The sequence below is a fragment of the Mobula birostris genome, chromosome 11 (genome assembly GCF_030028105.1).
Source record: "Mobula birostris isolate sMobBir1 chromosome 11, sMobBir1.hap1, whole genome shotgun sequence".
In the NCBI taxonomy this organism is placed as follows: Eukaryota; Metazoa; Chordata; class Chondrichthyes; order Myliobatiformes; family Myliobatidae; genus Mobula; species Mobula birostris.
In genome coordinates, this window is record NC_092380.1 from 10,597,135 (window position 1) to 10,624,598 (window position 27,464).

The window sequence follows — 27,464 nt, forward strand, 5'->3', positions numbered from 1 at the left end:
TATCATATTATGCCTCTCCAAATGTTCATAAATCCTGCCCCTCAGGATCTTTTCCATCAACTTACCAACCACTGAAGTAAGACTCACTGGTCTATAATTTCCTGGGCTATCTCTACTCCCTTTCTTGAATAAAGGAACAACACCTGCAACCCTCCAATCCTCTGGAACCTCTCCTGTCCCCATTGATGATGCAAAGATCATCACCAGAGGCTCAGCAATCTCCTCCCTCGACTCCCACAGTAGCCTGGGGTACATTTCGTCCGTTCCCCAGACTTACCCAACTTGATGCTTTCCAAAAGCTCCAGCACATCCTCTTTCTTAATATCTATAATGTTCAAGCTTTTCAGTCCGCTGTAAGTCATCCCTACAATCACCAAGCTCCTTTTCTGTAGTGAATACTGAAGCAAAGTATTCATTAAGTACCTCTGCTATCTCCTCCAGTTCCATACACACTTTTCCACTGTCACACTTGATTGGTCCTGTTCTCTCACACCTTATCCTCTTGCTCTTCACATACTTGTAGAACGCCTTGGGGTTTTCCTTAATCCTGTCCACCAAGGCCTTCTTATGGCCCCTTCTGGCTCTCCTAATTTCATTCTTAAGCTCCTTCCTGCTAGCCTTATAATCTTCTAAATCTCTATCATTACCTAGTTTTTTGAACCTTTCATAAGCTTTTTTCTTCTTGGCTAGATTTATAATAGCCTTTGTACACCATGGTTCCTGTACCCTACCATCCTTTCCTTGTCTCATTGGAATGTACTTATGCAGAACTCCATGCAAATATCCCCTGAACATTTGCCACCTTTCTTCTGTACATTTCCCTGAGAACATCTGTTTCCAATTTATGCTTCCAAGTTCCTGCCTTATAGCCTCATATTTCCCCTTACTCCAATTAAGCGCTTTCCTGACTTGTCTGTTCCTATCCCTCTCAATGCTATGGTAAAGGAGATAGAATTATGATCACTATCTCCAAAATGCTCTTGCACTGAGAGATCTGACACCTGACCAGGTTCACTTCCCAATACCAGATCAAATACAGCCTCTCCTCTTGTAGGCTTAATCTTCTTGAACACACCTAACAAATTCCACCCTATCTAAACCCTTGCTCTAGGGAGATGTCAATGAATATTTGGGAAATTAAAATCTCCCAGCACAACAACCCTGTTATTATTACACCATTCCAGAATCTGTTTTCCTATCTGCTCCTTGATGTCCCTGCTACTATTGGGTGGTCTATAAAAACACCCAGTAAGGTTATTGACCCCTTCTTGTTCCTAACTTCCACCCATAGAGACTCCATAGACAATTCCTCCATGACTTCCTCCTTTTCTGCAGCCGTGACTCTTCTTTGATCAACAGTGCTACGCCCCCACCTCTTTTGCCTCCTTCCCTGTCCTTTCTGAAACATCTAAAGCCTGGCACTTTAAGTAACCATTCCTGCCCCTAAGCCATCCAAGTCTCTGTAATGGCCACAACATCCTAGCTCCAAGTACTGATCCATACTTTAAGCTCATCCGCTTTGTTCATAATACTCCTTGCATTAAAATAGACACATCTCAAACCATGGGTCTGAGCACGTCCCTTCATCAGCTGCCTATCCTCCCTCTCGCACTGTCTCCAAACATTCTCGATTTGTGAGCCAACTTCCTCCTTCTCTTCAGTTTGGTTCCCATCCCCCCAGCAATTCTAGTTTAAACTCTCCCCAGTAGCCTTAGCAAACCTCCCCGCCAGGAAATTGGTCCCTCTGGGATTCGTGCAACCCGTCCTTTTTGTACAGGTCACACCTGCACCAAAAGAGGATCCAGGAATCTGAATCCCTGCCCCCTGCTCCAATCCCTCAACTAGACATTTATCCTCCACTTCACTCTATTCCTATACTCACTGTCACGTGGCACAGGCAGTAATCCCGAGAAGCTTCTCAACTTCCTTCCTAACTCCCTGTAGACTGCTTTCAGGACCTCCTCCCTTTTCCTACCTATGTCGTTGGTACCAATATGTACCACAACCTCTGGCTATTCTCCTTCCCACTTCAGGATATCGTGGACGTGATCAGAAACATCCAGGACCCTGGCACCTGGGAGGTAAACTACCATCCATGCTTCTTTCCTGCATCCACAGAATTGCCCGTCTGACCTCCTAACTATAGAGACCCCTATCACTGCTGCCATCCTCTTCCTTTCCTTACCCTTCTGAGCCTGTGTGGCTTTAATTTCTATTCCATCACCAAGACCATCTGAGTTCATCTCCGTACCTGTCCAGTTCTTTCCCTCAGCTTATCTGTTGCTGAAATCCTCACCTGTGCTTTTATATGACAAAGGGTCTCAGCCCAAAAGGTTGACAGTTTACTCCTCTCCACAGATGCTACCTGATCTGCTGAATTCCTCCAGCAATTTTGTGTGCGTTACTTAGGATTTCCAGCATCCGGATCTGTGTTTGTGTCTGTTTTTCTCTTGTTCCCTGGATTCCATTGTTCTGCTTTTAAAAAAATTGAGGTAATTAGAAGCGTCTTAATTAAGAACCACAGCCAGAAACTTCGACTGTTTGTTTTCCTCCACAGATGCTTCCTGGCGTGATGAGTTCCTCTAGCATTTTTTGGGTTGCCTGCTTCCTAATATGTTGTGTCTTTTTCTCCCATCGGCCTTCCGTTTGCTGCCCTGAATTGGCTACTGGTTAAGAGATACTCAGTTTTAAAAATCTCCCTCTTTTTACATCTTACAAAGTTTTACAACTTGCACACGCTCCTCCAACCCTACAATACAGTCCTCGTAAAGTTTTCCTGTGAAATGCCTTGGGATGCTTTGGTATTTAAAGTTGCTATATTAGAAGAAAGTCGTTGTCAGTGAAACACGTACTTCGGCCCAACACCAGTATTGTTATAAGGATAAGCCCCTGGCAGCTGTTTAAATAACAGCTAAAATGTTTATTACTTCTCGGCTGTGTTTTGCATACATTAGTTGGCCGAAACTTTTATCAAATAGACAGAGCGATACCAAACAGAACCAGATGGGGGCGGGACTCCGGGTGTCGGCGTGATGACGTCGACACGATTGGTGCCGCGATGTTTCCCCCTACCGGGTGACGTCACTGCGACCGTGTGTGGGGCTGACGTAGTGCGCAGGCGGCGGCGGCGGCGCGGCGCCTGGTGTCTTGGGCTGTCGGTGTGTGTGTTGCGCTCGGTGGATTGCGGGGGCTCAGTCCTTCTTCCCTTCTGCGGCGGAAGACTGGTGCGTGGGTCCGACCGACTGACGGCCTGGGGTCGGCCGTGCGACGGAGGCTGGAGTCCCTGCTGCCGTAAGACTGGACGGCGCACAGGAGGATCCCAGGGCGCAGAGCGACTCCGGGAACACACTGGTGGAGTCTAACAGCGGGGCAAAGCAGGGATCCTATTGTGCCTCCCAAGGTTAAGGACTGAGGGTTCCCAGCGTGGCCGTGCACGGAACAAAGCAGGATCCTATAGTGATTCCAAGGACAGGAGGGTGGGGGGTTGTCCCAAGAGTGAAACCTGAGTCCATCGGAGAGTGGGGTGCCTCCCCCCCCCAGTGAACCCAGGGGAGAGTGGTTGATTCCCAGGGGAGTGTAGTGGGTACTATATGGTGAGAGTGGGGTCCACGGAGTGATCCCCAATCGATAGTGAGATCCCTAGGGAGGAGAAGGGCCGATAGCAGTTCCCGAGGGGTCCCCAGCGTGACCACCAGGGGAGGGGGGGAGAGTCCCGAGACTGATTCCCAGGGGGGAGGGGTGGTGCGCTGATGTGGAAGGAGATCCCAAGAGCAATTGCCAGCGTAGTGGGCAGTTCCAGAACATTCTCTGTAGTTAGTGATCCTAGTTTGGGTCCCAGAGCAGAGGGGGAACGTAGTGTTTTTACAGTGGAGGAGGTGGAGTCCCAGGGTGAGCTGAGGCTATCAGGAAGACCCTGTTGAAGTCCCAGGGCATGTCAACCACAGGAACAAGCACAGAAGCTACCAAGGTCGATCAATGGGATGGTCTAAACATCTGAGAAGAATGCAACAAGAAAGACAGATCCCTCTGCAACTAAGAATATTCTCGCAACAAAAGCCTTATTGAGAGATTATAGATACAGCATTGGAATGGCTAACCTGCTGGGAACAGAACACTGACTTCCGTCTTAAGCTTTCTCTTTGTTGGAGGAAAGTGTCCTTAAAAGATTCTTCTAATTTATGACCTTTCTTCATTGGAGTCAAGCAGTATATTTTTTAAGAACGAGAAAGTCACCATGACGAGGTTTTGAATGTCTCAGCTTTTGTCTGAATGCTGTGGAATTGTGAAGATAATCAGTGTTACTGCTCAGAAGTCTTAACATGACTATAAGGGTCCTGGAATGTGAACTGTGGTTGGGGTGTACCTTTCCTTGAAGCTTGGCCACCCTTCAGACAGTTCGCTTTACTGAACTGAAAAATGAGCTGCGTCCCCTGGAAAGGAGACAAGTTAAAACTGGACTCTGAAGTGCAGCCGCCCACTTTGATTTACCACGAGAAGCAGAGGAGGGAGCTGTGTGCGCTTCACGCTCTCAACAATGTCTTCCAGGATGGGAGGGCATTCACCCGTGAGACGCTGCAGGAGATTTTTCAGAGGTACTTGAAACAGAAGGGAGGGGACGTGTCTGAATCCTGTTTGTATGTAGGTTAAATTGTGGAGTTGCTGTGTAATGATTATGCTCAGATTGACCATTACCCAGTGAGGAGCTGAAAAGCAGAAGATAGTGGGTTCAAATTACATTCCGGTGATGTGCTTTGTACTCTCTTAGTGTAATTTGAAAGGATTTCACTGAAAAGTGCTGCCTTTTTTGGGGGAAAAAATATAAACCCAGATTCCATCATCTTTCTAGGGTAGATGTTAAAGAGCTCCTAATCATGAAGTTCTTGTATGGATTGAACTTCAATAGTCCTCACTGAGTTAAAGTTGTTTTGGTTTGTCTTAAAGGTGTTTTTTAAAAAATTCAAGTCCTTTCTCCCCCCCCCATGGTACATCTCAGCTACACTCTGTCCGCCAAAAGTGGAACTTCCCGGTGGCCAAGCACTTCAATTCTGATTCCCATTTCCATTGCGACATGTCGGTCCACGACCCCACCGTTTGTGCCAAGATGAGGTCACCCTGGGGGTGGAGGAGCAGCACCTTGTATTCCGTCCCGATAGCCCCAAACCCGATGGCATGAAAGTTGATTTCTCCTGCCAGTTTAAAAAAAAATCCTTCCCCCTCCCCTTGTCTTATTCCCCACTCTGGCTTTTAGCTCTCCTCACCTGCCTTTCACTTCCCCGTGGTTCCCCTCCCCTTTCTCCTACGGTCCACTCTCCTCTTCTGTCAGATTCCTTCCTCTCCAGACCTTTACCTTTCCCACCCGCCCTGCCTTCACCTATCACCTTCCAGCTAGCCTCTTTCCCCTCACCCCCACCTTTTTATTCTGGCGTCTCCCCCCTTCTCAGTCCTGAAGAAGCATCTTGGCTGAACTGTCGGACTGTTTATTCATTTCCGTAGATGCTGCCTGGCCTGCTGAGCTCCTCCAGCAGTTTGTGTGTGTGTGTGTGTGTATGTTGCTTTGTCATTTCAGTGATGTTTCAAAAGCAACTTATAGCGCACGAGGAAGTGAAAGCAAAATACTGCTGATGCAAAGAATTAGAATTAAAAGCCAAGAGCGTTGGGTGTGCGTACACGTTTATTTACCTTTTGTGGGGATACAGCACGATAACAGGTCCCTCCAGCCCATGAGCTGGCACTGCCCAATCACACCCACGTGACCAACTAACCTACCAACCCGTGCGTCTGTGGAATATTGGGAGGAAACCGGAGCACCTGGAGGAAACCCATGGGGAAAACGTACAGGCTGCTCGCAGACGTCGGTAGGAATTGAACCAAGGTCGCTGACACTGTTATAGTTATTTACTGCCCGCCACGCCGCTGGCGTTTCGGACAGCAATGGAGGTCCTCCATCTCCGTCTGTATCGAAGGTTCCTTCATTGATGTTTCTGTCACAACTACTTTTAATTTTGACCAGTCAGAGCTGAACCCCTGACCCTGGAGGACCGGTGGACCACTCTTAGTCTGGCCTCTACCCTTTGACCTGTTTGGCATGGGTGACCTTACCCAGAGCCAAAGGACAAAGGCCTTGATTCCAGCCAACATTGCCCTCCAGGTCACTGAGGCGCGCAAGCCTCCGAACCCAACGACAAGGTCCTCTTGGAAGGGGCACTGTAATACACTCATCCCAATGCTGCCACGCTTCCCCTGTACATATGGTGAGAGGGTTAGCATTCATTTATTTTAATCTTTAATCTGAATTTGAAATCAAAAGAAAACATGTTACTTTGCAGAGAAGAATGGGGCGAATGAAAGAGATGATATTGATTGTGTGATCAGGAGACAGTGAATGATGTAAGTAGTAATAGTCCAGCTGGAACAGGGGGTCCCAATCTTTTTTATGCCATGGACCCCTATCATTAACCAGTGGGTTTGTGGACCCCAGGTTGGGTACCCCTGATCTAGAAGATGGCGAATAACTGGAATAACAAAGGTGCTGAATGTGAGCAGTGAAATCTGAAATTGCCAGCAGAGAGGATAAGAAAAAGCACTGAGCCCTGGAAATGAGCCACCAGCCTGGAAAGAGTGATTACTTGGAGTAGTTGAATTCATTGTTGGGTCCAGAAGGCCGAAATGTGTCTAATCAAATATAATATCTGATATAAAATCAGAAAATCTTGGAAATATTCAGGTTGATTCCATCTGTAGAGGGAGAAATAACTTTCCAGGCTGATGACTTTTCATCGGGAAATTTCATGAAATGCCGATTCTGCTTGCTCATCACTGATACCGTTTGACCTGATGAGCGTTTCCAGCTTTTTCAGATTACCATTATCTGACCTCTTTGCTGCTCTTCCAATGCTCCCTTATTTCTGCTTGTGACTGTGTTTTGCCAGCACCTTTTTAGCAAATCAGAATCTACAATGCACACTGTGTCTGTAACAGACAGCAGTGACCCAAGGCACCTCAGGGTATTGCTTAGAGAAAGAATTATTCAACTTCCTGTTTTCCTCCATCCCTTGTTTTTTTGTGTTCTCCACACTCTGTGCTCAGTGTCCATTCATATTCCTGTGCTCTCTTTCCCTCCCTTCTCCTCTTCCCTCGATATCTATTTAAAGATACTGTGTGGAACAAGCCCTTCCGGCCCAGTGAGACACACTGCTTAACAACCCACCTATTTAACCCTAGCCTAATCACAGGACAACTTACAATGACCAATTAAGCTACTAACTGGTATGTCTGTGGAACGTGGGAGAAAACCAGAGCACCCAGAGGAAACCCGTGCTTTCATGGGAAGGATGTACAGATTTCTTGTAGCCGGCATCAGAATTGAACTCTGAACTCTGATAGCATCACGCCAACTGCCACGTTACTGTGGCACCACAAAGGAGGTATGAATGAGAAGCGAAATCGCGGGGTAAACTTTGATCTTAAATCATAGAAAAAGACAGTGCGGAAGAAAACTATTTGGCCCCGTGTGTTCGTTCGGCCCAATTTAATTAATCAAACTACCCAACTCTCACCTCATTGCTTTACAGATTATGGTCTTGAGTATTCAGCGCCTCCTTTTTATATGTGGCAAGGGTTTCTGCCCCATAATCTTGTTAGGTTGTGAGTTGAGACCTGCACTGGAAAAGTTTTTCTTCAGTTCCACATCAGTCCCATCCCCACCATCTAATCAATCAGCAGGCCAAAGATTTCCCCTCTGCCAAAAGGCCTTCGTTTTACACGTTCTAGCAGAGAAGGGGATCATTCAACCCATTGGGTCTATGCCAGCACAGCAGTGCCATTCCCCTGGTGCTATTCTCTTTCATGCGCTGATCAACTCCCCTTTGTTTTTCCTGCCCCAGGTGTAATTTGCAACTACCTTATCACCATGTTTTTTCAACGTGGGGAAAACACGAGCAGCCAGGAAAAACCCAGGAGGCCACAGGAAGCCTCTGCAAACTCCACATAGACAGCACCTGTAAGATCAAAGATTAGCTATTCCTGCATACCCAGGATATTGGTCTGAGAACATACATTGACTTGATAGGCCAAATGGCCTCCTATTTTACAGGAAATTTAAAATAAATATGCACATCTCTAGCTGTGGATGGGGGGGGGGAGAGTAGGCTTCTATTGGCTGCCTTTGATTACTCAAGAGGAGATGATAACGCATTGCCTTCTTAGATCCTGCAGATCTGTGTTAGTGAAGGCGCTCTATTGAAGAATGAGCTCCAGAAATTAGACCCAGCAACAGCAAAGGAATATCACCACCCAGCTATCCTCCTTCCCTCCCCCCCACCCATCTGGCATCATCCCCCTTCCTTTCCAGTCCTGAAGTAGGGCCTTGGTCCGAAACATCGACTGTTCATTCATTTCCAGAGACGCTGCCCGACCTGCTGAGTTCCTCCAGCGTTTTGCGTGTGTTGCTTTGGGTTTCCAGCATCTGCGCTTTCTCCTGTTTATAGTTAAATATCTCTAAGTCAGGGTGGTATTTGTGACATGAGGCCATAAGATGTAGGAGCAGAACCATGCCATTTGGCCCATCGAGTCTGCTCCACCATTTCATCATGGCTGATCCATTTTCTCTCTCTCAACCCCATTCTCTTGCCTTCTCCCCATATCCCGTCATGCCCTGACTAATCAGGGACCTATTAACCTCCACCTTGGTGCCACAGTAGCATCGCGGCCAGCACGCTGCTACCACAGCTCAGGGCGTTTGGAGTACAATTCCGGCGCCTCTCTAAAATAAGCCTGTACACTCTCCCTGTGGAATACGTGGGTCTTCCCCGGGTGCCTCAGCCTCCTCACACAGTCTAAAGAGGCACTGGCCCGTAGGTTAAATGGTCACTAGATAGGAGGGATTTGTTGGTAAGGTCATTCCTGTGCCCCTCATCCTCCTAAGTTTAGTACTATGAGGAAATAGCCTTAAGACTATAAGACACAGGAGCAGAATTGGGCCTTTCAGCTCATCAAGTCTGCTCAGCCATTCCATCATGGCTGATTTATTATCCTCAACCCATTCTCCTGCATTTATCCCGTAGCCTTTTGATGCCCTTACTAATCAAGAACCTATTAACCTCCGCTTTAAATATACTCAATGTCTTTACCTCCACAGATTTACAACCCCCTGGCTAAAAAAATTCTTCCTCATCTTTGTTCTAAAGGGGAGGTCCTCGTATTCTGAAGCTGTACCTTCCTGTCCTGGACTCCCCCCACTATAAGAAACGTCCTCTCCACAGTTTGTCTGGGCCAGCAAGGCCTAGCATTTATTTTGCACATGAGTTGTCTTCCTAATTGTGCATCAGGAAGTCTGCCACTTTTCATCAGCGCGTCATTCCATGTCCAGCCTCAACCCATCTGTTATTGAAGCTCACATTCCACTGACTCTTGATGCAATCTTGAATGGCTTCCCAACCAACAGCTTTCATAGACAAACTCAGCCAAACCAGTTCTGTCCTGGACACCCGTCCACCCCATATTCTTTGAACAGCACTGCTTCCCAGTATCCAAACCCTGAGAGTTATTCTCTTTCAGGCTTTGTCATGCCCCATATGTAACTTCCGATACCCTCTATTGAACCTTCTGTGAATTCCTCTCAATTCAGATCACCGCATATACATCACGTCTTTCGAACATGTGTTTTTTCTTTATAAAGACAAACATGGTGTGGGTTTACCTTAGAGCATTTTATTACTGAACTGCTGCTTAACTCTTGCCCGCGCAACCAGGTCACCATTGTAGCTTCCAATTCCAGGTGAACTCCTCGCATTGTCCACTGGGAACTGAAGTTCTTTATTATGCACACATCTTCCTTCTCCCTTGATGGAAAAACAAGCAGCAATAATCCTTTCCAGCAAAGATATCCCACATAGGCAGTTTGCCTTAGTTTGGCAAAACCCTAAACTCTAGAATTTGCTTATAGTTCTACCTGAGGCCTGTAAGCCCAACTGCTTATCTGAACATCTATTAACTCCTGAGACCTCTTTTTTTTTTGGCCGGTCAGTTTATTTTGATTAATGTTCTTGTGGTGGAGGTGCATCGCTGCCAACAAAGGTGTAAGTCGCTCCTTCCCTCCGCTTGTCTGCAGGTCACCCTTGGGCAAGTTGTAGCACCTGCTTAGCCCCCCCGATCAGGGTCACATGAAGCCGTAGGAGCAGGTGGTGGATGGTCATATGAGCATATCACAAGTCTTGGTTATGCTACCACTGACGCCAGGCAGGCATTCTCTGAAGGGTATTGATAATGGCTGGGGTCACCCGTCTTGTAAAGACACTGCCCAGAAGGCAGTGATGGCAAACTACTTCTGCAGAAAAATTTGTCAAGAACAATCATAGTCATGGGAATGACATAGCACATAATGAACAAATGTTCTTTGAAAGCCTTGTTATTCTGTCCTCAGGGCTACCTTGTCTTACTATGTACACACAGTTCATAGGATCCATAGAGCACCACAGCATAGTACAGGCTCTTTGGCCAATGATGCTGTGCCGACCTTTTAACCAACTCTAAGATCAATCTAATCCTCCGTCCTACATAGCCCTCCATTTTTCTATCTTCCATGTGTCTAAGTTTCTTAAGTGCCCCCAGTTATCTGCTTCTACCAACACCTCTTCACCCTCTGTACAAAGAACTTACCTCTGATATTCTCCTGTGCTTTCCACCAATCACCTTAAAATTATGCCCTATGGTATTAGCCTTTTCCACCCCTGGGAAAAAAAAGTCTTTGACTACCCACTTGATCTGTGCCCCTTAGTATCTTGTACACCTCCATCAGTTCTCGTGTATGTTTTATTCTCTTTTTTAACCATTTTGTCTCTGGAAAACAATCCAAATATTGATACAATTTCTGCCTGCACTACTGCTATCAACATTTTCAAACTCATTTACCTTTGCCTCCTGCTCTAAATCTTGCATATACTCCTAGAGTATTGTTGGTTGAGACTCAGCATCTTTCATTCTCTCCTCCACCACCCCCCCCATCCCCCTGCCAAATCCGAGCTTCGACAGAAGCTCTTAGATTCAAGTTCTGCTACAGAGACCAGCTTTGGCTGTTGGAGCTGCTACATTTTAAGTTAGGTATTAAGCCATAGCCCTGTTCTCAACACTGTTGGATGTAAAAGGGAAAAAATCTCCCAGCAAAACTTTGAAAAGTATTTTTGAAATAATGTAGGGGGATGATGTCCCAATCAGGGTCATAGCCAAAAAGAGAAAAAAAAACATTTGTAGAAGTTTGCTGCGAGGCTTAAACCATAAGACCATGAGAAATTGAAGCAGAATTAGGTCATACAGACTCCTCCGCTGTTCGATCATGACTGACGTTATTCCTCTCAACTCCATTCACCTGCCTTCTACCCTTTGACACCTTTACTGACAAAGTACCTATTGTCCACCTCTTTAACAGGACATCCGCAAGAACAGAACCCATTCATTTACACGATGAGTGATCTATACCTTATGAGTTCTGTGCAGCAAAAATTTCCTTGGTTAAAGGGCATTGTTTAACGTTGTCGTTGAGGCACCAGCTGGATGCTTCTCCATTTCACAACAAGCTACAAAAATAATCAGTAGGGATCAAGCCAACTCATTGAAGAATGCTAGGTTAATTTACAGGAATTATTCCAGGAATCACAGGGTTAATGTATGAAGCGTGTTTGATGACTCTGGGCCTGTACTCACTGGAGTTTAGAAGAATGAGGGAGGAATCTCGTTGAAACCAATCGTGTGTTGAAAGGCTTAGGTAGAGTGGACATAGAGAGGGTGTTTCCTGTAGTGGGGGAGTCCAGAACCAGATGGCACAGCCTCAGAATAGAAGGATGTCCTTTTAGAACAGAGGTGCAGAGGAGGAATCTCTTTGGCCAGAAGGTGTTGAATCTAGAACTCATCGCCACAGACCACTGTGGTGGCCAAGTCATTAGGTATATTTAAAGCAGAAGTTATTGGTTTTTGATTAGTCAGGGCATCAGAGGTTACGGGGAGAAGGCAGGAGAATGGGGTTGAGAGGGATAATAAATCAGCCATAATGACATGGCAGGGCAGACACAAGGCCTAAATCTGCTTCTGTTTCTTGTGGTTTTTGATCTGTGCTTCATATCAGAGTGTGCTTGAGAATATGCAAACCACCACGGCAGAATTACCAGACAAAGAATGTCCACATCCATGCCATCTCCATAGGTAGAAAAATATTAAGATCCAGCATGTAATTTTTGAGGATTAAGAAAGAAATGGGACTTCAAAGGTAGTTAAATGTTGGGATTACTCCCTGTTTTTAAAAAAAAAAGCCAGAGGCTAACACGGTTAACTGCAGTGGGAGAGTTCGTCCATGAGTGAGTGATTTTTATTTCTGGAACACTGGCACCAGGTCTCAGTCTGCTTCAAAGAGTCCAAGTATATTTATTACTAAATTACGTATGCAGTATACAACCCTGAGATTTGTTTTCCCCACAGGCAGTCATGAAAAAAAGAAAGTCATGGAACCCACTCAAAGAAAAACATCAAACCCCCTCCCCGGCACAAAAAACAACCCCAACAAATCACGCAGGCAGCAACAAAAAAGGGTGGAGACTGATGGAACCTACATTAACCAGACTGATTAGTCCAGCTCTTTGGAGATGCAATGTCCTCACAGGATGGGCATTCGGAGATGCTTAAGCTAATTTTGCAGGGGCACACACGTAGGAAAATAGGATCAGAAGAGGACAACAAGAAATCAGAAGTTTTTTGATATTGCAAAGATTTGGGGATCTGTTGACAGTGAGGGCACGTAATAGTGAGAGCTGTATTAAACAAGATTGGGAAGTTGCAGAGACAATTTACCATATGAGGTTACAACACTGGCAATAACAAAGAACTGGCTAAAAAGAAAATTATGGTTTCTAAATATTTTTGTATACACGTTGTTCAGCAAACGGTGGGGAAGGAAGAAGAGGGCGTAGTGGTATTACTTGAGAACACTGTAGAGCTGGAGAGAGGATGTCCTGGAGTAATCAAGGATTCAATCTGTGTGTTTAGAATGGAGAAACAATAGAGGAGCAATTATACTGAGACGTTTCTGTTCTATATTTGTAATGACACAAATCTTGGAGGCAGAGTGAATAGTGATGGGAATAATAATAGACTGAAAGGAAACAGGCTGGTGAAATTCCTAACTGCTGGGAATGAAATAGATAATCGAGCTAGCAGGAGGCACGGTAGCTTCACAGTCAGTGCGATCGCTTTACAGCAACAGCGGTCATCAATCAGGGTTCGACTCCCGCCACTGTCCGTAAGGGGTCCGCACGGATTGTCTTCTGGGTCCTCTAGTTTCCTCCCACACTCCAAAGCGTTAGGGTTAGTGAATTGTGGGCATGCTGAGCTGGCGCTGGGCACTTGCAGGCTGCCCCCAGCACAGTTCTCACACTAGGTTGATCGTTACGTCAAAACAATGCATTTCACTGTGTTTCGATTCTTCAATTTACAAATAAAGCTAATCTTCAATCTTTAGAAAACTGCAGAGATGTGCAAAAGTCAGAGTACTAATGAACTTCAGCTATCCATTACAGACATAATGAGGGGCAAAATGGAGTAGAATTTCTGGAGTGTTCTACAGAATTTCCTTGTTGGATTTTTGGACCAAAACGGAATCCCAAATAAGAATCGGGTTTAAAGTCACTGGCATATGTGGTGAAATTTGTTGTCTTTGCGGCAGCAATACAATGCAATAACATAATAAGAAAAAACTATTAATTACAGCAGTGGTCCCAACCTCCAGGCAGCAGACCGATACATTGCCGCGAAGAATGCAGTGATGCAGCAGTAGTCAGAACGCACCCAGCGCATCTTTAAGAAAAAAGCCAAAATAAACAAGCTAATTAATTAGGTGCCACCCAGCACGTAAATGTCGGCCCAGATCAGAGGACATTTACGTGCTGGGCGGCAGCTAATTAATTAGCTTGTTTATTTCGGCTTTTTTCTGAAAGATGTGCTGAGTGCATTCCAACTACCGCTGCACCACTGCATTCTCTGCAGCAGTGTATCGGTCCGCGTCGCGGAGGTTGGAGACCACTGAATTACAGTAAATATAGATTTAATAGTTAATTAAGTAGTATAAAATAAAAGTATTGAGGTAGTGTTCATGATTTCAATGTCCATTCAAAATTGGTTTGCAGAGGGAAAGAAGCTGTTCCTGAATTGTTGGGTGTGTGCCTTCAGGCTCCTGTACCTCCTTCCTGATGTAGTGATGAGAACAAGACATGCCCTGGGTGATTGGGGGGGGGGGGGGGGTCCTTAATGATGGATGCCCCCCCCCCCCCCTGTTGAGGCATCACTCCTTGAAGATGTTCTGGATACTACGGAGGCTATTACCCATGGTGGAGCTGACTAAATGTACAACTCTGCAGCTTATTTTGATCCTGTGCAGTAGCTCCCTATCCCCTGTACCAGGCGGTAATGCAGCCAGTTAGAATGCTCTTCACAGTGCATCTGTCGAAATATTTGAGTTTTTTTTTTTGATGACATACCAAATCTCCCTCAAACTCCCAATAAAATATAGGTTTCGGGTTGTCATGCCTTTTGTAGTTTCATTGATATGTTGTGCCAGATGTTTGACTCCCAGGAACTTGAAATTGCTCAGTCTTTCCACATCTGACCCTTTCGAGGACTGGTGTCTGTTCCCTTGTCTTGCCCTTTCTGAAGTCTACAATCAGTTCTTTGGTCCTACTGACAAACATTTCTAGGAGATGAACCAAGAAATGAAGTGGGGAACATATAGGAAACAGCGATCGTGATCAATGGGCTTCAGAATAACTATGGGAAAAGGTGTGGGTCACTCAAAGGTAAATGTAGTCATTTGGAAGGAGTTATATTTAGGCCCAGATAAATTTGAATCAACCCTCAATTAAAGGGACACTCTTAATTGAACGGTTGACACCTTTATGTGGTGGAGATGTTTTAGCTACAGTCAAAAAGATAGAGTAAATTGCAACTGGTAAAAGAAGAAATGACAGATACCATGGTGTCAAAACTTGTGTGAACCAAGCTCATTACAGAACACTCAGAGTGGATGTAAAAAGAGGAAATGAGAGGCAGAGAGTATTTTTAAACAAGATCCCAAAAATATTCTATAGTCATAGGAAGTGAAATGTTGAAAGAGAAGAGGTGGGACTGTTCAAAGACTAGAAAATGCACTCAGTGACCACTGTGTTTGTTCACGGTCTTCTGCTCTTCATCCGCTTCAAGGTTCAACATGTGTGTTCAGAAATATTTTTTGGCACGTCACTGTTGCAACACATGGTTATTTGAGTTACTGTCACCTTCCTGTCAGCTTGAATCAGTCTGGCCATTATCCTCTGACCCTGCCCCCTCATTAACGAAGCATTTTCGCCCACAGAGCTGACATTGACTGGTTATGGGTTTTTGCTTTTCTTCCACACCATTCTCTGTAAACTCTAGAGATAGTTGTGAGTAAAACCCCCAGATGATCAACAGTTCCTGAGTTACTCAAACCACCCTGTCTGGCACCAACAATCATTCCAGTCAAAGTCACTTAGATCATATTTCTTGTGGTCTGAACAACAACTGAACCTCTTGACCATGTCTGCATGCTTTTGTGTATTGAGTTGCTGCCACATGATCGGCTGATTAGATATTTGCATTAACGGGCTGGTGTACCTAATAAAGTGGCCACTGAGTGTAAATCTACCCATAAAGGGAGATGGCTGAGGTACTAAATGAACAACTTACTTCAGTCTTCAATAAGGAAGATGACGGAGTTTCAACAAAGGAAATTATACTTGAGATTTTCAAGTGGCTGGAAATTAATAAAAGGGATAACTGTCCTAAAAGCAGATAAATCACTTGGTCCAGGTGGGAAACATCTTGGGTTTCTAAGGGAAGTAAGTGAGGAAATTCTAGAGGGACTGTCCTTAAATTTCCAAACATATATGGGTGCAAAAGTGTTTTGTGAGTTGTGGAGCCTTCAAAGTGTACATTTTTGTTCAAAATGAAATTCTGGGTAAAACCATTACAGAGCAGTCAGTTTCCCAGAATCAGAATAGGGTTTCTAATTTTCTAACAAAATTAGAAATTTGTTAACTTTGTAGTAGCGGTACAGTGCAATACATAATAATAGACTGCAAAAATAAAGGAACTAACAAAAGTAGAGGTGATGTTCATGGGTTCAGTGTCCATTCAGAAATCAGATGGCAGAGGGGAAGAAGCTGTTCCTGAATCATTGAGTGTGTGCCTTCAGGCTCCGGTACCTCCTCCCTGATGGTAGCAATGAGAAGAGGGCATGTCCTGAGTGATGGGGGTCCTTAATAATGGGTGCTGTCTTTCAGAGGCATCGCTCTTTGACGACGTCCTTGTTACTACGGAGGCTAGTGCCCATGATGGAGATGGCTGTTTTTACAACACTGCAGCGTCCTTAAATCCTGTGCATTGACTCCCCCACCCAACATACCAGACAGTGATGCAGCCCATTAGAATGCTCTCCACGGTACATCTGTAGAAATTTGGGAGATTTAGCCTTTGTAGAAATTTAACCTTGATGTTAGGGTGGGGCAAGCTGTAAACAATAGGGAGTTTAGTAGCATTGTGAATCAAAAACAAGCTGGGTGACAGGGAAGTATGAGTGGTGAAAGAGTTCACTTGAAGTATAGAATGAGTTGAGTTTCCTGGGGTTGGTATTAGAGCAATTACTGACTGGGTGTGCAGATTTTAGAATTTCAAAGATCAAAGTACATGTATGTCACCATGTACTAAATCATGATTCATTTTAATATTTACTAAGAGCAGGAGTGCCCAACCTGTGGTCCACGGACACCTTGCTTTAATGGTATTGGTCCTTGGCATAAAAAGGTTGGGAACCACTGGTTTAGAGATGCAGCTCAGAGAAGACCCTTTTGGCCCTTTGAGCAGCAACCCCCTCCCCCTATTACAGGCATTTACATAAAAAGAGTTAAAACATACACTTGGACTAAGATGTTAACTGTCTTGTGCTATCACCAGTGGGATCATCAGTTGATCTGCCACCTGTCTTCAGGAGTTTCGGCCCGCTTATGATCAAGACTCCCTCGAGGTGGTGGGCCAGCAGTGCTAAAGCATCACCTCCCACTGGTGAGCTTAAAAACTTGGCATCTGCCTCTATCGGAGTTGTTGGTCACTTCCATCCAACAGGTAGTCTGCTCTTCAGGTGTCTATGCAACTACTGAAGGGTTTGCAAGATATGTGTACACTGTCTCACTATCTGCCCCTCTGGACATACTTGGTCCACACCCATTCTGACCCTTTCTCTGCTGCCTCAGCTACAGCCCTGCTGGTTGACTTGATCTCTCTTCTAGTGAAGCCAAGGTCACGCAGCCACTTCTGGAAAGTGAACACAATAAACCCACGGCAGCCTACTTCGAATGGATGGCATGAGACCTTCCACCCTCTGTCTCTGCACTCTGATCTTAATTCTGCATACTTGGTTAACTTGTGCTCATGGGCTTCACCGATGTTGTCTTCCCAGGGGACTGTGAGTTCACCAATAACCACTCCTCTACTGGTGTCAGACCATACGATTATATCTGGACGCAATGTGGTGAAAGCTATTTGCTCCGGGAAACTGCCTTTCCCGTCCAGGTCAGCTTTGACACACCAATCATTGGCTGAAGAAAGTATGCTTGATCGTGAGCCTGCTCTGTACACCTTTGACTTGGAGCCTTCTTTCACAAATGATATGCGATGTTCTGTGCAGCATGGGGCATGAGATAAGTTGTGCTGCAGTACTCTCTGCTCAACCGTTTCTGTTACAACCTTGAGAACGTTGTTATGTCTCTAAGTGTACATGCCGCTGGAAAGATTGACTCTGCATGCACTCAAGATATGTTGAAGTGTTCCCTTCTCGCCACAAGCAGCACACCTGTCTGTCTTATCTTCATACCGGGTGCTGAGGTTGGCAGGTGTTGGGAGCAGATTGTACGCTGCTCTGCATGGAAAAGAAATGCGAGCGGTTCCATCTGCCTCAGAACATTCCAAGATAGATGTCGTCGTTCAACACTTTCCCACCAGGTCCAAGCCCCTTGTTTGGCCAGGCAAAATAAAGTAGTACCATTGATTTTTATGGAAAAGCTACACACAAGCAAAGACTGACAACCAATGTTCAAAAGAAGACAAATTGTGCACCTGATTTTAAGAAAAGGTAAATAAATAATACTGAGAGCTTGAGTTGTAGAGTCCTTGAAAGTGAGATGGTAGGTTGCATGGTGACACAGAACCAGGCGCTTTCGAGAATTGTGACGCTGTAAGGAAACACCTGAGTTGTGGAATGAGTAGATTCAATTTAGTTATGTGAAATACAGTGTGTTCAATTTTGATAGGAATGTTTATAAAATGGATGCAGGAACCAAGAGTTCTGGGGCTATTCATGCGTATTTTATTGAAAGTGGCAGAGCAGTTTGAGAAACTGGCACATGGTTTCCTGAGGGTTATATATACTGTACCAGGGTTTAGAGGACAAAGCTTGGAAGTGACAATGAAGCTTCTTCAGCTGCTCATTCGGACCAGAGTGGTTTATTGTGTTCGTTTGTGGGGCCATTCTTGGATGTAAGAGCTTTGGGAAACCTGCAGAAAAGATTTACTCGAGTGATTTCCTGGGAATTTGGATGGGAATGGACTGGAGAAGTTGGGATTATTCTTTCTACAGTTGAGTTTGCAAAAGGATCTGTTAAATACACTTAAAATCACCAAGTTTTTAGTCCCTGGATAAAAGCCATTCACATTGGTGGTTTTGAGAATGAAGGTGACTAAAGAATGTTTTAATACACTGAATGGCTGTGGTCTAAAATGCTCTGTCTGGATGGTAGTGGATTTAATTCATTTTTGGCATCAAAAAGAAAGCAGGGAAGGCACTTGAAAGGGGAGAATTTTCAGGTCTATTGGTAGATGGGATGATGTGTAAGCCAGATGTAGTGTTTCCTATAAGCGCTGCAAACTTTGTGATTTACTCTTGTTTATTCCACCACCCTATCTCTGGCTCCTCCTACTTTGAACCTTGGAATTATTTACTTTGCTTTTATTAACTGCCTGTATTTATATTTGAATTTGTGGTCTGAGCAGGAACCATCACAGAATACAGGACTGTGCTGCCAATTCCTTTGATTCCTCTCTTCTAATCTTATTTTTTTTGTGCATTTTTCTTGGAGGCTGTTGTAACCTGTGTGATTCCTCTTTGAAGTCCATGTCTGAACATCCACTGTGTGTCTCCCATCGTAACTTCTGAAAGGATCTATTAGTGTCATCAAACATAATGTTCTGAAATCCAGATTGTCTGTTTCTAGTTATGTTTTGCATTGATCCTCTGTATTTTTTTTTAGTATTGCTGAGTTTTTCCTACAAGACATTAAACTTGTGAACTTTCTCCTTTCTCACAGCCAGAATGAATATAATTTCTCAGATTATGTTTAGCTCATTTGTCTTGGGAACTGGAGAGGGATGAGGCATTGTGTCTCTCTTCCTTAATCTAGTTGGTGGAACTCACTTGATATGGTCACAAAATGTGTCATCTCTGAGAGGGGTTTTGTCTCGCTGTTCCTTGATCTGGTGGGGAGGTTATTTGATGCAGTTATAAAGCATCTCATCTCCAAGAGAAGGTTTTGTCCACTCTTCCTTGATCTGGTTGGGAGCTTACCTGATGCGGTCACAAAGCATCTTTACTTCCTGAGAAAACTAAAGAAATTTGGCCTGTCCCCTAAAACCCTCACTAATTTTTATAGATGCACCGTAGAAAGCATTCTTCTAGGGTGCATCACAACCTGGTATGGAAGTTGTCCTGTCCAAGACCGAAAGAAGCTGCAGAAGATCATGAACACGGCCCAGCACATCACACAAACCAATCTTCTGTCCTTGGACTCACTTTACACCGCACGCTGTCGGAGCAGTGCTGCCAGGATAATCAAGGACACGACCCACCCAGCCAACAGACTTTTTGTCCCTCTTCCCTCCAGGAGAAGGCTCAGGAGCTTGAAGACTCGTACGGCCAGATTTGGGAACAGCTTCTTTCCAACTGTGATAAGACTGCTGAATGGATCCTGACCCGGATCTGGGCCGTACCCTCCAAATATCCGGACCTGCCTCTCGGTTTTTTTGCACTACCTTACTTTCCATTTTTCTATTTTCTATTTATGATTTATAATTTAAATTTTTAATATTTACTATTTTTGATATTTAATATTTGTAATCCAGGGAGTGGGAAGCGCAGAATCAAATATCGCTGTGATGATTGTACGTTCTAGTACCAATTGTTTGGCGACTATAAAGTATAAGCATCTCAACTCTCTTAAGAGAGAGGTTTTGTCTCACTCTTCCTTGATCTGGTTGGGGTGGGGGGCTTACTTGACATGGTCACAAAGTGTTTGATCTCTAAGAATCCTTGTCAGGTTGAACACAGTCGTGCAGTGCACCGGGAAAACTGAAACAAACAATTGTACTAAAGGCAGTTGAGCTGTTGCTATGGCGACCACAGTGAGCCGCAGAGTGAAGCAGAAGGTGCTTATCAGTGTTTGTATAATTCAATTCCATATTCTGAGAATGATCCCGTGGTGGTTATCAAAGCAATCTCTCAGACCAGCCGTGCCTTTGATTGCAATGTGCTATCTGAATTTATGACGTTACACAGCACGGTGCAGTCGTTTGCAACGAGAAGAGATTGACGTGGCTTGTGTCAATTTACTCAGAAAGGGTATAAACTGTATTGCTTGATTATATTATAGCAAAGAGGGTTTTGAGTGAGGCTTCATCTATTATTTGTATATCTGGTTAACATAGACCTTTAAAAGCACATCAAGTTCATGTCAGATCCATGATTACGTGCTCTCTTGTGTCTGGAGCTTGGATCCTGAAGCAGTGGTTGGCGCAGGAACTTAAAAAGGCACTCAGAATGGCCACGAGCTGAAAGATGGGATAAGACTAGAGTTGCCATGGATGCAGAGGCTTTCTTCCACATCATCAGCATCTGTGGTTGTTTCCCTTAGAAATATATAAGCTGAACAGATTTGTGAGGTTATGGAACCTAGTTACACATCTCAGAAATTATTAAGTTTCCTTGTAATGATTTGCTGTGGCATGACCTAGCTGCGTTGCTAGAGAATTTGGTTGCCCTGAGCACATCTGGAGGGGTGGGGGAACCTTGGGTTTGCTTCACTTTGTGGAGTTTGCATGTCCTCTCTGCCACCATTTACATTTTCCCTAGGTGTGCCAGTTTCTTCCCATATTCCAAAAATGTGCTAATAAGTTAATTTGCTACAATAAATTACAGGGAGAGGGGGAGAGGGAGAGAGGGAGACTCTGACAGCACACATTATTATATGGGTGGCAGGACCATTTCTGTAGTTACAGTGCCCTCATTATGCTTCTTTACATGTCATTTTCAAATGCCTGGGTCTTCCCACCAGCACACCCAAAATAAGTATTAATTACTGTGGTCTTGGAGTTGTATTCATGCGGTGGGGTGTTGATTGCTTTCATGCGCATGCAGACATCTCAAGTCAATTGGATGTTTCCTGGTCCAAGCTGCATTTTAAATTTAATCTACAATCCATATTCAGATCTGAAGGTTGGTTGCCGAAGTCAATGTTGGCTATACTTTCTAATCCCAAAATGTGGACGAGAGTCCAAGTCACAGGACTACAGGGAAACGAGAATAGGAATTGGACATGATGGGGGTTGCTGTGCTTGTAGCTAGCACAAATCTGTTGGCCAAATGACAGCTGCTTGCCCTGCAACAAGTATTTGCTGTTATATCCTTAATGCCGCAAGCTGTAGGGAGGCAAAAGGGGAGATATTCTATTTTTGGTGCTACCTGGCCAGAATATTGGTGGCACGGAACCCTTTGGTGTCCATTTGAAATTACCAGAGCAGCAAATGGTGCTTCTGCACCATCTGCCACAAGTGGAACTTCCTGGTGACCAAACATTTTAGTTCTGATTCCCATTCCCATTCTAGGAAGAGGTACAGTCGACGTTTCAGGCCGAGACCCTTCATCAGGACTAACTGAAGGAAGAGTTAGTAAGAGGCTCTCTTACTTCAGTTAGTCCTGACGAAGGGTCTCGGCCTGAAACGTCAACTGTACCTCTTCCTAGAGATGCTGCCTTTGATGTGTGTTGCTTGAATTTCCAGCATCTGCAGAATTCCTGTTGTTCCCATTCCCATTCTAATGTGTTGGTCCACGGCTGCCTCTTGTGCCAAGATGAAGCCACCCTCAGAGTGGAGGAGCAACACTTTGTATTCCGTCTGGATACCTTCCAACCTGATGGTATGAATATTGGTTTCTCCTGACGGTAAACAAATTTCACCCCCCCCCCCCCATTCCCCACTCTGACCTTTTACTACTTCTATTATTTCCCCCTGGATCCCCTCCTCCGCCTCCTTCTCCCATGGTCCACTCTCCTCTACTATCAGATTCCTTCTTCTCCAGCCCTTGACCTTCTTCACTCACCTGACTTCACCCATCACCTTCCAGCTAGCCTCTTTCCCCTCCCCCCACCTTCTAATACTGGCATCTTCCCCCTTCCTTCTCAGTCCTGAAGAAGGGTCTCAGCCTGAAACACTGACTATCTATCCATTTCCATAAACGCAGCCTGACCTGCTGAGATCCTCCAGCATTCTGTATGTGCTGCTTTGGATTTCCAGCATCTGTAGACTTTCTCATGTTCCTCATTTCTTAATCTGTCTGAAAACAGCCAGCATCGGCCTGTCCTGCTATTTACGTGAGCTGGCCAATTCCTGTGTATGACTTGGACCACAGCCTTCTGATTCAACCCACTCAAAACAATCTTCAGAAAGTGGAGATTGAGTCATTTAGCGCCAACCTCTACAATGTTTTTATGCGAGGAGGGTTTGGGCACCAGTTACTCATCCAGAGGAAATCATTGTGCCTGATTTTCGTTGGCTCGAGATGAGTGGGTAAAGAAACTTCAATAGAGATGAGAAAATGTGAAAAAAGACAGTGTGGTTAGGAAGGCTGATGAGATACTGGCTTTCATTAGTCAGAGCACTGAATACAGAAGTATGAGGTTATTCTCCAACTTGGTCAGATCTTAGCATGCAGTTCTGCTCACCAAAAGTATATGAAGGATGTGATAATGGTGATGAGGGTGCAGAGAAGATTCACCAATCAACCTTCCCCCCTCACCTAGTTTCCCCTATCACATCCTAGTTGGTACTCCTTTCCCACCCCGACCCACCACCTTATCCTGGCTTTTCCTCCCTTCCTTTCCAATCCTAATGAAGGGTCTCGGCCCGAAACATCGACCTTCATTTCCCTCTATAGATGCTGCCTGACCTGCTGAGTTTCTCCAGCATTTTGTTTGTGTGTGTGCGTGTTGCGTGTTGCTCTAGATATCAGAATCAGGTTTATTATCACCGGCATGTGACGTGAAATTTGTTAACTTAGCAGCAGCAGTTCAATGCAATCCATATATAGAAGAAAAAAAAACTATAAAAATAGTAATAATAAATAAATCAATTACAGTGTATGTATATTGAATAGATTTTACAAAGTGCAAAAAAAAAGAAATACTGTATATTTTAATACGTGAGATAGTGTCCAAGGGTTCAATGTCCATTTAGGAATCGGATGCCAGAGGGGAAGAAACTGCTCCTGAATCACTGAGTGTGTGCCTTCAGGCTTCTGTACCTCCTACCTGATGGTAACAGTGAGAAAAGGGCATGCCCTGGGTGCTGGAGGTCCTTAATAATGGATGCTGCCTTTCTGAGACACCGCTCCCTGGGTACTTAGTCATAGTCATACTTTATTGATCCCGGGGGAAATTGGTTTTCGTTACAGTTGCACCATAAATACTAAATAGTAATAGAACTATAAATAGTTAAATAGTGATATGTAAATTATGGCAGTAAATTATGAAATAAGTCCAGGACCAGCCTATTGGCTCAGGGTGTCTGACCCTCCAAGGGAGGAGTTGTAAAGTTTGATGGCCACAGGCAGGAATGACTTCCTATGACGCTCTGTGCTGCATCTCGGTGGAATGAGTCTCTGGCTGAATGTACTCCTGTGCCCACCCAGTACATTATGTAGTGGATGGGAGACATTGACCAAGATGGCATGCAACTTGGACAGCATCCTCTTTTCAGACACCACCGTGAGAGAGTCCAGTTCCATCCCTACAACATCACTGGCCTTACGAATGAGTTTGTTGATTCTGTTGGTGTCTGCTACCCTCAGCCTGCTGCCCCAGCACACAACAGCAAACATGATAGCACTGGCCACCACAGACTCGTAGAACATCCTCAGCATCGTCCGGCAGATGTTACTTGTAGGCTAGTACCCAAGATGGAGCTGCCTAGATTTACAACCCTCTGCAGCTTCTTTTGGTCCTGTGCAGTAGCCCCTCCATACCAGACAGTGATGCAGCCTGTCAGAATGCTCTCCATGGTACAACTGTAGAAGTTTTTGAGTGTATTTATTGACATGCCAAATCTCTTCAAACTCCTAATGAAGTATAGCCGCTGTCTTGCCTTCTTTATAATGCATCGATATGTTGGGACCAGGTTAGATCCTCAGAGATCTTGACACCCAGGAGCTTGAAACTGCTCACTCTCCCCACTACTGATCCCTCTGTGAGGATTGGTATGTGTTCCTTTGTCTTACCCTTCCTGAAGTCCAAAATCAGCTCTTTTGTCTTCCTGACGTTGAGTGCCAGGTTGTTGCTGCGGCACCACTCCACTAGTTGGCATATCTCCCTCATGTACGCCCTCTCATCACCACCTGAGATTCTACCAACAATGGTTGTATCGTCAGCAAATTTATAGATGGTATTTGAGCTATGCCTAGCCACACAGTCATGTGTATATAGAGAGTAGGGCAGTGCGTTAAGCACACACCCCTGAGGTACACCCCTGAGATTTCCAACATCTGCAGAAGGTTCACCGAGATGTCTGCTGGGATGGAGCATTTCAGTTATGAGGAGAGGGTAGAGGAACTGGATCTTTTCTCCCTGGAGTGGAGGATGTTGAGAAGGAATATGACTGAACTGTATAAAATAATGAGGGGTATAGATGGAGTAGACTGCAGGAAATATTTCCCATGTCAAAGGTAGGTAAAGATAGAGGACATCTGTTTAGGATCAAGAGGAAGAGACTGAGAGGGGATTTGAGGGGACCTGCTGTACCCTGAGTGGTGAGTACATGGAACGCAAGACCTGAGAAAGTGTTTATGTCTGGGGCATTTCGGAATTGTGCAAATGGACATTTGGATCACGTAGACGCAGGGGGCTATGAGCCAAGTGCTGGATGATGGGATTGATACAAGAAGGTTCTCAGTGATCAGTGTAGATCAGGGGTTCCCAACCTGGGATCCACGGACCCCTTGTTTAATGGTATTGGTCCATGGCATAAAAAAGGGTTGGGAACCCCTGGTGGAGATGACTTGGATCAAACAGCCTGTTAGCTTGCTCAATGGTTCTTTGAGGAGGTGAGATGCTCCTATGGCTAAAATATTGACAGCCACAAAACTCAGGAAGGCTTCATTCTGGTATGAACAGTGTTGTTAACCCACTGTGTGTGTCAAGAAAAAAAATACCATTTTACTTTTGTTTTATCATGCTTCTGGCAATTTTTTGAGTTCCTCCCGTGCCTTGTGATGCTTTGGGTGGCAAACTTTCCATTACTTTAGCATCTGATTTTTTACGAGGCCGAGTTGTCAGCACAGATGGAGAGCGTACAAACCATTCAAAGAGAGACATAACACCCACACCCAAGTCAGTCATAATAAGGTTCTGCATGTCACTCGGGGGTGGCTTGTTTGAGAGGTATTTACATTTAATGCCATGTCATTGAGACATATGCACTTAGGAGAAAGAAAAGCACCCAAACCCCTGGGCTGTCAGAATTAATTTTAAACTACTTCTGATGGACCTGTCACAAGTTGCACTTTTACCAACTCTGCCAGCCGGGGTGGAGGTACGTCATGAGTGAGTTATGATGAAGGGTCTCAGACTGAAACATTGGCTGTTTATTCATTTCCATAAATGCTGAGTTCAGCTAGCATTCTGTGTGTGTGTGTTGCTGTGGTGCGTGAAATCTTGACATTGATGGCCAAGGCAGCATTGATAAATGGGAGGACAGTTCAATAGTTCCACTTAACCTCAGAGAAATGTATACACTATACCAGGGGTCCCCAACCTTCTTTGCACTGCGGACCGGTTTAATATTGACAATATTCTTGCTGACCGCGGTGTTCAAGTGGGGTTAAACTGACCTCAATATGTCTTTTACAGTTAGGGTTGCCAACTTCCTCACTCCCAAATAAGGGACAAAAGTAGCAGTCAAATCCTGACGAAACGTCGACTGTACCTCTTCCTATAGATGCTGCCTGGCCTGCTGCGTTCACCAGCACTTTTTGTGTGTTTTGACGGGACACTTGTGTTTACCCCGAGAAAGACTACCATGACCATGAAGCCTTGCGCGGGCACCTGTGTGTGCATGCACGTACGTGTCAATTTTTTTTTCCCACAAATCGGTTTTAGCTTAATCTTCCCGACTACACTGTACATACATTATTTCTACTTTATATAGGCTGTGTATTTATCCTATCATTCCTGCTTTTACCATATGTTAGAGTTATTTTAGGTTTTATGTGTTATTTGGTAGGTTATTTTTTGGGTCTGGGAACGCTCAAAAATTTTTCCTATATAAGTTAATGGTACTTCTTCGCTTTACGCCATTTCGTCACAAAAGGTTTCATAGGAATACTCTACCTTAGCGGGGGAATAGGGGACAAGGGCGGTCCCGTATGGGACAAACCAATTTAGCCCAATATACGGGATGTCCCGGCAAATACGGGATAGTTGGCAACCCTGTGTTCAAGTTCAACAGTGCGTGACAGGGAATGAGGAAAGATGCAGCTGACTCATATCGTTTCATCACGGACCGGTAGCATGTGCTTCGCAGCCCGGTGGTTGGGGACCGCTGCACTATACATCCTGAAATTCTTTTTCTTCACAGACATCCACAAAAATAGAAGAGTGTCCCAAAGAGTGAGTGGCAGTTAAAATGTTAAAAATGTCAGAACCCCACAGCCCCCTTCCCACTCCCCCTCTACTTCTCACAAGACGTCATTGAAATTTCAGGTGGTTTTGTAGATGAATGATCTGGTCATGGATTGGTCCCAGTCTCTCGAAGGGGTGGCTCAGTCGTGCAATCTATATACTACTAAAACTCTCATGCTCTGTCTGTTTGTGACCTCCAATTAGTGCAAATGGTTCATTACAGCGGCACTTTTTTTGGCTAAATCGAATTAAAGTGCCCTAACTTGCAGAATGCAGGCAAAGTTCAGGGTTATATATTCGTATAAAATTGCTCATTCGCCAAAGTCAACAGGCTCGCATTCACCTGAGAGCCGATCCGCCGTCATGGAAATCAGGATGCGACAGCCCAACACATGCGCACGTCCAGCCTCAGCAGCGACACCT

At 44.9% G+C, this 27,464-nt stretch overlaps 1 protein-coding gene across 1 annotated transcript in view; it reads left to right on the plus strand.

Moving 5' to 3' along the window:
* The first annotated feature begins 3,101 nt into the window (after positions 1-3,101).
* The window catches only part of josd1 (Josephin domain containing 1), a 50,968-nt gene continuing 26,605 nt past the window's right edge, over positions 3,102-27,464 (plus strand). The window contains exon 1 of the mRNA XM_072271622.1: positions 3,102-4,592. Within this exon, the coding sequence (XP_072127723.1) occupies positions 4,417-4,592 (176 nt within the window). The 5' untranslated portion in view covers positions 3,102-4,416. The remainder of the gene's footprint in view (positions 4,593-27,464) is intronic.